General features: G+C 42.4%; 2 protein-coding genes across 3 annotated transcripts in view; one reads left to right on the plus strand and one right to left on the minus strand.

Annotated features, from left to right (window-relative positions):
• LOC126215309 (angiotensin-converting enzyme-like) overlaps positions 1 to 2043 on the plus strand; it is a 47027-nt gene extending 44984 nt beyond the window's left edge. The window contains exon 4 of the mRNA XM_049941990.1: positions 1775 to 2043. Coding sequence (XP_049797947.1) covers positions 1775 to 1923 — 149 coding nt within the window. The 3' untranslated portion in view covers positions 1924 to 2043. The remainder of the gene's footprint in view (positions 1 to 1774) is intronic.
• Positions 2044 to 3953: 1910 nt separating this feature from the next.
• LOC126215061 (protein AAR2 homolog) overlaps positions 3954 to 15788 on the minus strand; it is a 131967-nt gene continuing 120132 nt past the window's right edge. Inside the window, exons 5-6 of one of the 2 annotated variants that reach the window (XM_049941710.1) lie at positions 9846 to 10020; positions 3954 to 5600 (exon numbers count right to left, since the gene is read on the minus strand). In XM_049941710.1, the coding sequence (XP_049797667.1) occupies positions 5367 to 5600; positions 9846 to 10020 (409 nt within the window). In that variant the 3' untranslated portion in view covers positions 3954 to 5366. The remainder of the gene's footprint in view (positions 5601 to 9845; positions 10021 to 15788) is intronic. The other variant, XM_049941709.1, reaches the window with a different exon arrangement.

The raw sequence follows: 15788 nt of genomic DNA on the forward strand, positions 1-15788 counted from the left end.
TGATGCCAGCAATGAAAAGGTTGTGATCAGAATTGACATTGGCAGAGTTTTAAATTCTTTCACACTACCCCTAAACCTGTGCTTGACAAGTATGTAGTCTATCTGATACTTGCTAATGTGTAGAATTTACTCTTCCTTAAAAGTACCGAAGTGTTTATCACCACCAAGTTGTTTCTCTGCTCTTGTTTCTTCTTCCTTATCCATACTGACCCATGATGATTACTTCTCTACCTCGTCCAACCACATTATTAAAGTTGCCCACGATTATGATGTTTACTCTTCAGAATGTACGATATCTTATTTCATCGTAAATTTTCACCATTTGTTTGTCATGGTCTGATGTTGGCATGTCCACTGGTTGTGCACTTACTTAAAAATATGTATATAATAATAATAATAATAATCACTATGGTGTACCTCTTTAGTCACACGTTGAACTATTTGATTTCCCATCAGTATTGCCATCCCCAAGTCCAGAACTTTTTCCACTGGTATAAAAAAATTGTGAAATCACCTGTTGTTACTTCATTCCTATCTGCCACCTAACTTCAATCCATTTCTCTCATTAGATTTTCCAGTTTTCTTGATGTTGAAAGTGTTCTTACATTCCATGTCCCGATCCTGAACTGAAAATGATCGTCTCTTTCGATGACTCCCCCTGAAATACTCCCCTTCCAGAGATACGAACAGGGGAGTAGTTTACCTCAGGAATATCACGATTCTCCGTCTTCTGACTGAGAAAATACTAAAACACATTTATATACCACTTGTCTTTAGTTTTTGTTTTCATATCATGTTTATTCATACTGCAGAAAATTTAGGCAATTATGTCGTCGTCTTCGTCGTCTTCTTCTTCTTCTTCTTCTTCTTCTTCAGTCCTGAGACTGGTTTGATGCAGCTCTCCATGCTAATCTATCCTGTGCAAGCTGCTTCATCTCACAGTACCTACTACAGCCTACATCCTCCTGAATCTATAGTGTGTGAAAAACTGATATTTTTGTTTTCAACAAATACACTTTGCCTACATGTTCTCTCTTGTATTTTCAGCACTGCACTTTGGTTTCCCTTCCTTCCACATTAATAAGGAAGAGTTTTACTGAGTAATGCTCCTCTGTGGAGAGCCCTTTGTGAAAGCCAAACTGGGAGAGTATGTGAGCCATTTTGTAAAAAACACTAGCAGCACAGAGATAGGGTGTAATGTAAAATTTGTCTTGTATCATGTTTATGTATGTGTATGCAGTACAGCATGTTTTGATCTTAAGTACCTGTTTGTGTATACTGGCTACATAAACAGTGCAGTAGGTTACTGATTAAGTTTCCACATAGTTTTGTCAGTTTGAAGTGCAGTGTCATTCTTGATGTTTGGTGGATAAGATTTAGTATTATGGTTTCTGAGGGAGGCTTAATTGTTTTGTTTTCCTATGTTTACAGTGAGTAAAAAATTGACTGAATTCTAAGGCTGTCATTTTCAGAGTATTGTGCTCTGTCTCTTGGTTGTTCTAATATTTTCCCTTGTTTGTTTCTTTCTGAATTTATAAGTTCCATGTTTAAATTGCTGTGCATCAAACAAATACATTTTCATCACATCTCTCTTTGGGAACAGTGTATTGATATATGAAGTTACACCTGCTTAAACAAAATGATTTTACCCCTGCTGTCATGAAAGGATTACATTAAAGGGGGGGGGGGGGCGCAACGGGTGCATTTATTGCCTTTAGGATTGAGAGGTCCTAGACTCCAGTTTTGATATATCAATTTTTCTTTCTTCTTCCAGATGGTGATTACTGTAAGCAGAGTATCGAGACAGCCAACTTGCAGGTCTCCGGTGGCTACTACAATGCAGCAGTGGTTTGCAGCCCTACTGTAGTTGTGATGCTCATCCCCCTCTTGGTTACACAGTTTCTAGTTGCAAGTGGTGTCTAGTCAGAGTGGTTAAATGTATGAATCTCACTGTCATTATTACCCATGGTAGAGATAGAAGAGAAAAAAAGAGTTGTATATATAAATACAGTATAAGACATGTCATTACAAATAAAATTCAATTTTTTTCATGTCCATGAATTCATGTGTTTTGATTAAAGAAACCCAACCTAAATTTTTCACTACAAAGAACCAGAATTTGTCTTGTATAAGTTCCTTGTGTACATGACTGCACCACTGATCATGGATATACACAGAATCCTCTGTGACTGTTTACATTGGTTACACACTGCTTCCCCCCTGGATTCAAGGCACAAACCACGTTAGGTTTGGCGTATGTGTGTTTTTTGGGTCCCTGCTTCCTCTTGGTGAGCAGATTTTTTTTCTCTTTTTCCTTTACATCCACCCCCTCCCTCCCCTCCACCCCTCAGCAAGTGTTCGAAGAAGGCGCAAAGCGCACTTGCTGACGTCAGAAACCGCAGGGGGGGGGTTGTGGGTTGCTGTTGGCAAGTGATCAGTCAAGGCTATCCAAACATATAGGTATAAAAGGACTGCAGTAGATGGCAGATGTTCAGTTGTATTGCAGTGACAATGGAAACAGAATGCCTAAGTCGAAAACATGGAAGGACAAAAAGACAGGTGCAACTCGTTCTTTACCGTGGGCTGCAATAAGAAGAGCAGCTACATCTGCGACACATTCTGCTACTGAAACAGATGAGGTGCTTGGCGCCATTGTTGATTTGTTTTCTAATTTAGACGACGAACCACGAGACGTTATTCAAGAAGCATCTGATAGTAGCGAATTAAACATTCCACCTATTGAGGAAACAGATAAACATTTTGGAATAAAACGGAAAGCTGAAGATTAAGCAACCGCGTGAGGAAACTTCAGGTAACTAAATAGAAATGGCTGAAGAATATTCTGCACAAATTTGTTATGTAAATAGTGACAGTGGTACTGATGGTGGTACTAATAGTGTGGATCAGTCATCAACGTTTATGTGGAAAAGTGTAGATGCTAAAATTTTATTAATACTCATTTGTTCCAAGTATGGGGCTATGGACACAGCTGGCATGATATTAAAGATGCTCAAGGTAATATTTACGGTAAACGTTATGTAACGTCTGCAGCTCTAATCAATTAAGTCAATTTTTTATTTAAAGCTCAATTTCATAGTTTACCTGATTATTGTTATGTTAAATCTATATCTATTGATTTAATTCCTGTTGGATTAGAAGCTACATTTTCCACAAGTAGAACATTAAGTGGATCAGGATCTATAACACATGTACCATTTATTATTTATAATAAAGGTAGAAATTTAGCTGTTGCTCGTGAAATAAGTAGCAATGTTAATGATATGAAGGGAAAGAAAGATGTATCAAAAATTATGTGGGGAGATGGATATAATGATTATCCCTCTTGTACAACAGTAGTACGTAATTGGCCTAATTATGATTCTTGGATTATACACTCTTCCTTAACATCCACCAAACCCTACCCTCCCCTCCCCAACCCCCCTCCCCCCTGCCCTCCCCTCCCCAACCCCCCTCCCCCCTGCCCTCCCTCCCCAACCCCCCTCCCCCCTGCCCTCCCCTCCCCTCCCCAACACCCCTCCCCTCCCCAACCCCCTCCCCAACCCCCCCTCCACTTCCCTCCCCTCCCCCCTCCCCAACCCCCCCTCCACTTCCCTCCCCTCCCCAACCCCCCCTCCACTTCCCTCCCCTCCCCAACCCCCCCTCCACTTCCCTCCCCTCCCCAACCCCCCCTCCACTTCCCTCCCCTCCCCAACCCCCCCTCCACTTCCCTCCCCTCCCCAACCCCCCCTCCACTTCCCTCCCCTCCCCAACCCCCCCTCCACTTCCCTCCCCTCCCCAACCCCCCCTCCACTTCCCTCCCCTCCCCAACCCCCCCTCCACTTCCCTCCCCTCCCCAACCCCCCCTCCACTTCCCTCCCCTCCCCAACCCCCCTCCACTTCCCTCCCCTCCCCAACCCCCCTCCACCCCTTTACCTCCTGGATCCCTACTTGTCACTGTTGACACCATCTCCCTATACACCAACATCCCTCATGCCTATAGTCCTTCCCCAATGTCTTTCTGATACCAAACACACTACCTGATTCCTCAAACACCTTACTAACTTTTTCCTAACCCACAATTACTTCTCCTTTGAAGGGGAGGTATACAAACAAATCCGTGACAAAGCCACGGGCCCTGCACGGCACCCTCGTATGACAACCTGTTTACGGGCCATCTAGACGTGACCTTCACAGCCTCCAAGAACGCCAAATCCGTAGTCTGGTTCTGGTTTACTGATGGAATCTTCATGATCTGGACTCGGGGCCAAGACACTCTACCTTCATTCCTTCACAACTTCAACACTTTCCTTCCCATCCACTTAACCTGTTCCTCCTCAACCCAGTGCGCTACCCTTCTAAACATTGACCTCCTCCATCTCTACGATGGCTCCATCCGCACCTCTATCCACATCCATTTCGACAGCTGTATCCCTTTTACACCAAAAAGTCCATTCCGTATAGTCTGCCCACCTGGGGACAGTTTATTTGCAGGCATTAACCCCCATCCCCAAGAACCAGCCACAAAGGAGTGCTCCTTTCATCACCCAGTACCACCCTGGAATGGAACAACTGAACCGAGTCTTTTGTCAGGGCTTCGATTACCTACCATCGTGCCCTGAAGTGAAGGACATCCTATCCCAGATCCTTCCCACCCTCCTACAGTGGTGTTCCTTTGCCCACGCAACCTTCACAACATCCTAGTCCATCCCTATGGCTCTCCCAATCCCAAACCCATACCACAAGGATCGTGTCCCAGTGGAAGACCCAGGTGCAGGACCTCTCCAACCCACACACCCAGCACTACCTATTCCAGTCCTATTGCAGGACTATCCTGCTCCCATCAGGGGCTGAGCACCTGTGAAAGCAGGTATGTCATTAACCAGCTCTGCTGCAACCACTGCAGTGGTACAACTACCAACTAGCTGTCCACCAGGGTGAACGGCCACCGCCAAACTGTGGCCGAGAGCAAAGTAGACCACCTTGTGGGACACCGTGCAGCTGAGAATAACATTTTAACTGCACTTCGCATGTTAAAGGACGAGAAGATGCCCTGATAACTGGAACTGTGGGATGTACCCTCTGCCATACACTTCAGTGTTTTACGGACTACAAGTAGATGAAAACACAGATGTTATTTTCAGAAGAACCTCCGTAACTAAGTGTGCAGATGCTTGAGAATAAAAGAGAAACTGCTTATTTGATTAGAGAAAGGTTTATACAAGTTGTGTTTTTTTACAAGTGATACTTATCATCTTACACACGAGAAATGAAGTGATTCGATGGTGACAGCTAATGTAGAATTGGAAAAATCGGTTGGCACTGCCGAGCTAGCAGAGGGCTCTCGCCACCGGAGCATCTGTCGCAGTTCACAGCTCCACCACCACCGGCGCCTCGTCCTCCTCCTCCAACTCGAGCTCCGAGAAGTCCCAGCCGAGGCGGCCGGTGAGAGCACGCGCCAAGCGCTCGCCGCGCACCTTGAGCCGCGAGTCTGCCTCGCAGCAGGTGTCCTGCAGGTTGCGGAAGAGCTCTCGTAGTGACACGTACACGAAGTTCTTGTTGGCTACGATGTCTGCCAGGAACTCCTCGGGGATCTCCGTCACCTGAATCCGATCGGAAGCCACAATATTTATCTAATTTTATCCGTGCAATACGAAGTGAAGAACGTCAGCTATCAGTCACAGGTTTTGTTTAAGACAAATACAAAAGGTGTGTGGGTAAAAATGTTAATTTTTATTTACTGCACAAATAATTTCTGCAGGTCAATTGTTCAGTTACAAAAATATATCTTGGGAACTGTAGGCTCTGGAAGGTGGTGGTTTATGTCAATTTATAGTACACATCCTGCTGCATAGGTCGACTACACTGGTCGCTTCCCATTTGTGGTATACAGCGCAGTATTCGGCGAAAGCCTACCTGATTGACCTGGAACAAACTGAGTAATGGGAAAAGTGTTTTACCACAAGATGGCAAGCCTGGCCTTCCTGCTAGGGGATGGCCAGGGTGGGGAATACCGAGAAAGCGGAAGTAGCAGCAGAGGCATACGTGAGGCAGTGACAGCTCACGTACCAGGAGTGTGATGCCTGTGTCGCTAGTAGGCTTACCAAGATGGGTATGTAACAGCCCCCCCCCCCCCCCCCACACACACACAAACACACATACATACTGGCGACTCAGAGGGGTCGGTGCTACTTTCAGAACTTTCGTCAACTACGCTATACCGTTCGAAAAAATTGGCACGGATTGCTGTCTTGCAGGAGGCAATGGAAAATACTGCGTTAAAGAGACACAATGTGTTTCCACCGGTCAGGTGGAAACCCTTCCCAGGTATCCAAAATGGAGTGGCAAAATTGTTGGCAGAATGAGATTGACTCCTTATACCAAAAGTTTGTCCACCATAACTGATGATTTTTTTTTTTAATTCAACATTTAAGCAGAGGTAGGGATCAAATCAAGGATATACTGGATGGCAGTAAGAGACACTACTGCCAAACCAGTGAGCAAGCTTAAGGGCACAATGTTTGAGAAAGAGGGCAGAAATATTACTGACTAGTGTGAATGTATATGAGGTCCAATGCCTCTATTTACTACCTGCATTAGAAAATGAGATTTCTGTGTCTTATAATGAATTAAAACCACTTTTCTATTTAAAATACAATCTACTACTAATTAAACTGGCTGTCATCCTCAGGCCCTTTATTTCTAATGGTAAAAAATATCTGTACAGTTTGTAGCAAAGCAAGCTGGGACTCATTTCCCCCATTTTGTTTCGTGTTTGCCTCCTTAAATGTTTCTTTATCATTAGTGTTGTGAGATATGTGTGTTAAGACAAAGCTGTCATTCCATAATTCGGAGTATAAGACCAGGACCAACTTTGTTAAATTACAAAGTCCGAATAATTTCCTAATTAATTTGAACCGTTATAACCTGCATAAATCCTTAAACTATCCATCTAGCTAATTTTCAAAACATGGTAGGAACATCAACACTTAATTAGTTTGCAGGTAATTAACACTTTTATGTACGGTATAGTTTATATAGCTATTTTTGCATTTTTCGTCATCGAGAAGGTTTATTTCAGTCAAAACTCTTATTGTAACATAAGGTCCAGACTAAAACCAATTTTCCTACACTATTCAATTAATTTGAGGTGTAAAATTCTAATTGTAAATTATCAAAATTATGCTCTTAACAACGTGGAATTTTAGCAGCCATTTCTGCAAATGTAAGCACTGGGCCTGATGTCATTTTTTAAGCCAACCTGTTCCAAGACTTGAAGTGTGGAATCTGTGTCCTTCAAAATAATAATACTAATAATAACAATAATTATGTAACAGTGCAGTGATGTGTTGTGACGAATAAGAATACAGACAGTGAAGTAGGACAATGACTGCTGGCCAATTACGATATAAATGTGACTCGTGTATAGTTCATCAGTGTGAGACTGTTGTACGATTATTAGTATGTGCATACCTGGTAAATGGGACTTAATTGCATAATTAAGACAGACTTGCCATAACTATAAACAATATATGATTAAAAATTCAATTTGCAATCATATTTATTGTAGTAAACTTAAACCTTCTTCCTCCAGTGAGGGAGGTCTGGAATTTATGGAAGTAAAACCTGTGAAACCAAATGTGTGGGTGTTGACCACGTTATTGGATGTAGATAGTGCTGTACCCACCCATATTTACAACCAATTTTTCTCTGTGATCAATGCTACTGAGGAACTACAAGCTGAAACATGACTAGGTATGTCACAAGTTTTTATTAATGTGAGTCTTACATGACAGCAACTTTTAAGACTTCAGTCAATAAAAAGCTTTTTACAACTATGGCAAATTTGTTTATCATGAAGATAGTCCAGAACAGTTGTGGATGTCCCACAGATAAAAATTTATGTCCTTTGTTCTCGGCTCACACCATTGAACACAATTTTACAAAAAGGTCAAACTTCTCTCGTGTGATCTTCCACAGGACCAGACGGTTTGGAACTGTTGTCAGCCACTGCCACACACGTACGGTATATATGAAATAGACTACCCATCCAGCAATATAGAAAATGATGTAAAGACACACTATGTAACTGCAGCTGAACATATCTAAATATTCACAATACTGTTTAGAACTACAGTGCTGTGTTAAACGAAAATGATGTGACTGACTATAAAGTTTTACAAAATTTTCTACTCATTTGAAAGGGTCTTTCCACTAAAGAGTATTTTTACTATAATGCAAAAATTATGAAAGTAAATTATAGTGTAAATTTATCTTTGCAGAAGTGGCACAACACAGCAACAGTCTGCAGCCTCCGGCAAACCCTGTGAACACGTTTTTCGTACGAACATTTTAATTAGGTGGTGGTGTTTTGGTGCTCTGTGTATGTTTCAATCAGTAACATAAGTACTGAACAGTGTTCAGTGTTCACCTGTACGTTCAGATAGTTCTATCTGCATCAAATTACAATTTTTACGGTCTCCTGTAGATCGACAGTAAGTTATTCGACATTGTCGAGACACGCAAAATAGTGCAAGAAAGGTCAGATACTGTCACAAAATCCTAAAGCATTTATCTACAGTAATAGTAAGGCACCATACTGATTTGATTAGTACACAGTCACTGGAACAGGAAGACATTGAACAATTTGTTTCGATGTCAACAAATTTGAAGACCTCGAAGAAAATAGCACCACATCTGCTGAACCACTGCGGGACTTAGCGAAGAGCAGAGCATCCGGGTTCGAGTCCCAGTCCGGAACAAGTTTTCCACCTTTACCACTGCTTTATTCCGAAGCCCTGTTTCTCGTAATATAAATAGCACCGAGCAATATTTGAAGACAAAGTTAGAGAAAACCACACGAGAAGAGGACATTGATGCCATCGAGACATATGCCGTGTCATATGCTGATCTGTCTAAATGAAACCACAGTTGTTACTGTCAGAATTGTAAGCTACCCGGATGCTTCAGTTTGAGTTCCAGAAGAGAAGCTTTACTGAGACAGCAAGGTAATAATGAACTGATCATTATACCGTGGGCTCAAGTTGTTTGAGTGTACTCCTTATTATACGGCTATGAAAGTTTACAATAAAACTGGAAAAGGATATACTGAATAAAGAATGAAAACTATTCAACAGCTAAACGTTGTTACGGTTCGGACGAATTTATCACTGACAAGCATACGTAATAAAAAATGCAGTGACTCACGAACTGCAAATATACACACTGTAATAGATATGTGCAGATATTTTTATACGTAGCATCTTAACACGTACACATATCAGTGTGACAGCTGTTTATTCTTTCTGTCGAACAGTCTTCCCACAAATACGTCCCAAACTTTACGACTTGACGTTTTCTGCATAACTACGCTGACCACACCTGTCAGTATAGACTACCATTTTTTGTCCACGTGCCTACACTTCAACATCTGACTTGCTGCCCAGGGGAAAATAACGATAAATGACTTGCTCTTGCCGTATGTACTCGGATGTTCCAACCAACCTAAAAACATACTATACCTACTTGCTGTAGTTATTAGAAAATGTAATGTTGTTCAGTACATCGTCCTCAGACACACTTATCACACCGCGTATGCATCGATACAAGTCAAAGGGTATAAGCTGATTTTGACACTGCTGTATCAGCAACATAAATTTTCTACCACGTGTTATATATATTACTATAGTACACAGTAATACACGTATTACTGACAAGTCGGTACAGCCTCAATCTCTGGATTGTAAGTGACTGTCATTTACAATTACAAAATTGACTGGAATTGTACGAAGTGGTGCAACGGACCTGAAGACACAAATGTACAGTACAAGTTATTCGAGATCACTGACCTGCGTTTCCAGCACAGATATGAAATCGACGAAGAACTGCGGCTTCGAGCCGAGCGCGTCCACACAGCCGCACAGCAGCCGAACCAGCCGCTTCCAGTGCTCGAAGGCGTCCAGCGAGTGCCCGACGAGGAAGAGCACGAAGCAGAATTGTAGCTCGCCCAGCAGCTCGTCCGGGCTGCAACACCGCACAGGTGTGAGGCACAATGGCAGCCGTTATCTGACCGTTCGGGACAGACTACCGAACGACCAGCTCCATCTCCACCACCGACAGAGTCGTGGCAGTGAAACGGTGCCTACGTACCGGTCGGCCGTACAGAAGTGCACAGTGAGACGGGTCGAAGTGGATAAGAGACTAAATGGCGAAAAGGAGCTACGCGTCCGTGACCCCGACGTGAACGAAGTTTATAAATTTCTCCGCCTGTCGACGCAAACTGCACGAAGTACCCAGAAAGAATAGTGTACCGTACTGCATACAAAGTACAATAACGAAGATAAATTTCACACAGTCGACAGTACAGGGCAACGACAGCTCTACTGCCGCATTTGACGTGGACACCACCGACCTGCAGTGATGTGAGCAGTTGCAGTTAAGATGTAAAAACAGTTGAGTACAGAAACAGTTTAACTTCAGACGTATTTTAATTTTTAAACAGACTGAAATAATATACAGAAAAACTCCAGCAATACGCTTCTTAGAGGAGCAGACAGAAAACGTAATGTGCTCTTCTTCTTAGTTAACACAGTAATTGAAAACAAGAGTGATGATACATCCTAACTTAAACACAGGGTAGTTTTCCTGAATAAGCTACATCTGACGTAAATGCGTTTTGCAGGGATTTGATTATATAGTGAAACAGTGAAGCCACAGAGAGTATTACTTACAGTCAGTTGTCTAATACTCTCTGAAGTCCTTCCATTTGAATCCAATGAATACATTTCTCTACTGGATATGCCATCAGCTATGGGGCAAACAGCAAAATAATCCACAAAGCCACCCAAGCACCACATCTTTTCTTCTTCTTCTATGATGTGCTGCTCTGCATCTGGTCAGTGTCCAGCAGTGGTGTGTGAGAGCTTTGTGCATCATTCGCAGTACCTCTGGTGGCTTCACTGCCTACACCTACATCTATACTCTGCAAACCACCGTGAACTGTACGCCAGAGGGTATGTCCCATTCTACCAGTTATTAAGGTTTCTTCTCGTTCCATTCACGCACGGAGCAGAAGAAGAATGACCGACCGACTGCCTCTGCGCACGCTGTAATTACTCTAAACTTAACCTCACAATCCCCGTGCGAGTGGCACGTAGGTGGTCGTATCACATCCCTCGAGTCGTCATCTAAAGCTGGTCCTCGAAACATTGTCAGTAGACTTTCTCGGGACAGTTTACGTCTACCTTCGAAAGTCTGCCAGTGCAGTTTCTTCGGCATCTCTGTTACAATCTCCCACAGATCGAACACACCTGTGACCGTTTCATTGCCCCTTCTCCGTATACGTTCAATATCCTCTGTCGGTCCTATTTGGTGCGGGTCCCACACACTTGAGCAATATTCTGGAACCCGTCACACAAGTGATTTGTAAGCACTATTCTTTGTAGACTGATTGCGCATCCCCAGTATTCTACCAATAAACCGAAGTCTACCACCTGCTTTACCCACACCTGAGCCTATGTGATCATTCCATTTCACGTCCCTACAAAGTGCTGCACCCAGGTATTTCTACGAGTTGGCCGATTCCAACTGTGACCCACTGATATTATAGTCACAGGATCCTACGTTTTTTTGTTTTGCGAAGTGCACACTTTTACGTTTCTGAATATTTGAAGCACGTTTCCAATCTTTGCAACACTTCGAAATCTTGTCAGGATATGACTGAATATTTATATACCTTCTTTCAGACAGTACTTCATTATAGATGACTGCATCGTCTGCAAAAAGTCTGAGGCAATTATTAATATTGTATGCAAGGTCATTATTATACAACACGAACAGCAACGGTCCCGACACACTTCCCTGAGGCACACAGGCAGTTACTTCTACATCTGACGATGACTCTGCATCCGAGATAACGTGGTGCAGCCTCCCTACCAAAAAGTCCTCGGTCCAGACACAAATTTCACACGAGACCACCATATGATACAATTTACAGATATGTTTGATGCTGGCATTCCCATACACAGTGCAACTGCTCCTAATTAATGTACTATATATGGTCAACAGAACATTAGTGTTCACATCCCACCAAACTCTGGTTAAAAATCTGCTGATGTTCACGATTGGGAGACAAGTATTTATAATGGAATTAATGCGAGGAATCCAACTGAGTCTGGAATTCAACTACATTCCCAGACGCATGACATCTTGTGAACATTCGGAAGAATAATTTCTTTGAAATCACTAGAATACATTATGTATAACCAGGGAGTTAGGATGGCTTCTTGGGGTAAGCCTACATTATTTATGAGGCATGTTTTTTAAGTAAGTACAATTTTGAAATTATAAAAAGACGTGCTAAGATATTTCAATAATTTTATTTTTACACGAAAGCCTGTACCTTAATCTACTTTTCTACATAATTTCCGTCAATACTGAGGCACTTGTCGCAATGTCGTACCAGTTTTTGAATACCCTCCTCATAGAAGTGTGTCGCCTGACTTATTAACCACTGCATCACCACTGTTTTGACTTCGTCATCGTCTTCAAGATGCCGACCGCCCAGGTGTTTCTTCAAGTGCGGGAACAAACGGTAGTCACTGGCCGCAAGATCAGGCTGTACGGAGGATGATCTAGAGTTTCCCACTGAAAAGATGTGATGAGATCTTTGATCTGATTCACCACATGCGGACGGGCATTGTCTTGCAGCAAAACGATACCCTCGCTCAACTTGCCACGTCTTTTGCTCTGAATTGAACGGCGCAGATTGTGCAATGTCTTACAGTAAGCTGCTGCATTGATTGTCTCATTACGAGGCAGAAACTCCACAAACAATACTCCTTTTCTGTCCCAAAAAACTGTGCACACGATTTTACGGGCAGAAATTGTTTGCTTAAACTTCACTTTTCTGGGTGAATCTGAATGCCGCCATTCCACGGACTGTTGCTTTGATTCTGGTGTGACGTAGGCCACCCACGTTTCATCGCCCGTAACAATATGGCTTTAGAAATCGTCACCGTCATCGTGGTACTGCTCGAGGAAAGTCAATGCACAGTCTAAACGTTTGGTTTTGTGCACATCTGTCAACATTTTCGGTACCCAATGCGCGCACAATTTTCAGTACTTCAAGTGCTCGGTCACAATGCCATACAAAACACTACGAGGAACATTAGGAAAGTTATCCTGCAAAGTGTCAGTTTTCTCCCACCTTATTGTCCACTTCATGCACCAAACTTTCATTAACGACCAAACGACGCCCACTCCGTTGTTCATCGTGCACATTTGGGCGGCCATCTTTAAATTCTCTCAACCAGTTTCTTACCATTCCATCACTCATAATGTTTTCTCCGTAAACTGTGTGATCTCACGATGAATATCGACCGCTGTTAGGTCTTTAGCACCAAGCAATCTTATAACAGCCAGTACTTCACATTCAGTGGGACTCACGATTATCGGAGGCATCTTAAACACTCAGTACACAACGTAAACAAAGAAGAATCAGACTGTTATGGCGTCTAGACAACAGATGTAGGTACCCTGTGTGCATGCGCAAAACACCGATTGCAGCGCTGCGGCCACGGTGTGGCAAAACGGTACTTACTTAAAAAATCAAGCCTCGTAGATAGTGCTAACCTTCATTTAGCTACAACTCTGGAACGTTCACAGTTCCACTAAAAAGGTTAGAGATGTGGTCTGATATATCTAAGAGTGACATAAGCGCAGAGTAAGCTTCCCTCGTCATTCACACCACATTCTGTTTTTCGAGAGAGATCTCTCTTTCAGTAGGTATCCTTTATTTTCAATGGGCTGTTTGAATACAGGATGTATACGCAGACAAGGAGAAAAAATCCTAAATTTTTCCCAGTTAAAAACACACATTCTTCCGGGTGAAAATACATTTTTCCACGTTAACTGACAGTATACATTTCCTTGGAACTGTAAAACTTATCAATCCTTTGAACGGTTACGGTTTTATACAACAGCGCAGAATTTCCCGGCCCTTTAGAAAATGAAACTAAAAATACAAAATAAAAATAATAGAAAAAAGAAATGTTTTAGAAAGATCTTTGATGTGCTGCAACATGTACGCTGCATATTTTTGTATTACGAAAGTATAAATTACTTTCCTTAGCACTGAAATAGAGATTACGAGCGCTTTTGTAAGCCAGTCATAGCTCATTTATGTGATCTCTGTGTCAAAACTTATCCTCTGGTTAATTACACTAGCCCTGCCACAATCAACCGTTTAGTTATCCCGTGTTTGTTCTGCAGTTAGGCATTATTACGTGTCCGTACAACGCGTTTTCCGTGCTTCACCCAGGTGGCTGCTACCAGGGACTGTACAACTAACTAGTGTACAGTGTTACTAGTGTAACTGTCTGGCCAAAAATTTTCTCACCGAGAAGATAATACATAATCTTTCTTACCTGTTATTTGTTTATTTCCACTCTGGTAGTCTGAATCTAAGGATTTTGCCGGTAATTATAACAACGCTGATCATTCGCAAACCCAGTCAACCACATAAACAAACAGCGATTGGCATTCAACCGTTTGGCTTTATTCTGCTCAGTTTGTATAGCCCCGTCCGTTTCTGTCTGCAGGAAAGTTTATTTCTGGATGCGACGGGGATTCGTCTGGCAGACACGTGACATACACAATGCACGCATCCAAAAATCAACTTATGATTCATTCAGATATAAACTTGGAATTAGTTCAAAAACCAGCAGGGATGTGTTTCAAAATCGTACGAATAATTGATAGACCAACATGCGCTGGATACTAGGTGTTTTCTGAGACGAGGTTTTTTTCCTCGAGAATATGAATTTGGCACTCCCCGCCTCCCCACCTGACATTGCTGCCCGTGGCAGATACCCCAGTTTGTCCCTAGTGAATCTGGCAGCTTGCGCACACCAGTAAAATTTTTCCGGGTAGCATCTTGCTGCTACAGATTATATAGCTAACAGCCACAGTTCTGTAGCCATAAGAAGGAGAAAGTACTACACATGTGCAACTCAACTGCGCATACACATAAGCCTGCTCAAATTAATCTTATGTGAATAGCTGTGAAGTCACACTCATCGGAGGCAATTTGTTGTTACGAAGCATTGCGTAGTCTTCCTAAAGCCTTTGGCACATTTTGCTGTCGGCAGATGCTTGTATGAGCAGTGTTTTTTGTTGTTGCATATGGCGCATTTCCTTTGCAACTTAAGTTTTATTTTGTTTCCTCTTGTTCGTGTTTTATTGCTTCAGTATTATTCTGCAGTAGTGAGATACAGTAATATCCTTTGTTAGGGTATTGTTTCTTACTAGTCAAAATTACAAAAATTTAACTGAAAACTAAAACAAAAAAATTCCAGGAATTCTAAAAAAAAAATGGCTCTGAGCACTATGGAACTGAACATCTGAGGTCATCAGTCCCCTAGAACTTAGAACTACTTAAACCTAACTAACCTAAGGACATCACACACATCCACGCCCGAGGCAGGATTCGAACCTGCAACCACAGCAGGAATTCTAAAAAATTCCCGAGTTTTCCACAGTTTTCTCCAGGATGAAACAAAATCCCAGGATCTCCCAGTTGTCCCGGGTTGTACACAACCTAGAATAATACATCCTTCTCATACTTATCTCTAGGTCCAATACTATTTTAATGGGGAAAAGTCCATTGCAGATGATCATTTATAAGGGGAAAGTAGCAGTGTCGGAGAGCAATCACTCACAATGATTCCACTAATGAGACGACAATAGTGTGGGTCACTGACTTTGCGCCAAAAACTGTGATGACAGTTGAA

This window comes from Schistocerca nitens, chromosome 12 (assembly GCF_023898315.1).
Source record: "Schistocerca nitens isolate TAMUIC-IGC-003100 chromosome 12, iqSchNite1.1, whole genome shotgun sequence".
Taxonomy (NCBI): domain Eukaryota; kingdom Metazoa; phylum Arthropoda; class Insecta; order Orthoptera; family Acrididae; genus Schistocerca; species Schistocerca nitens.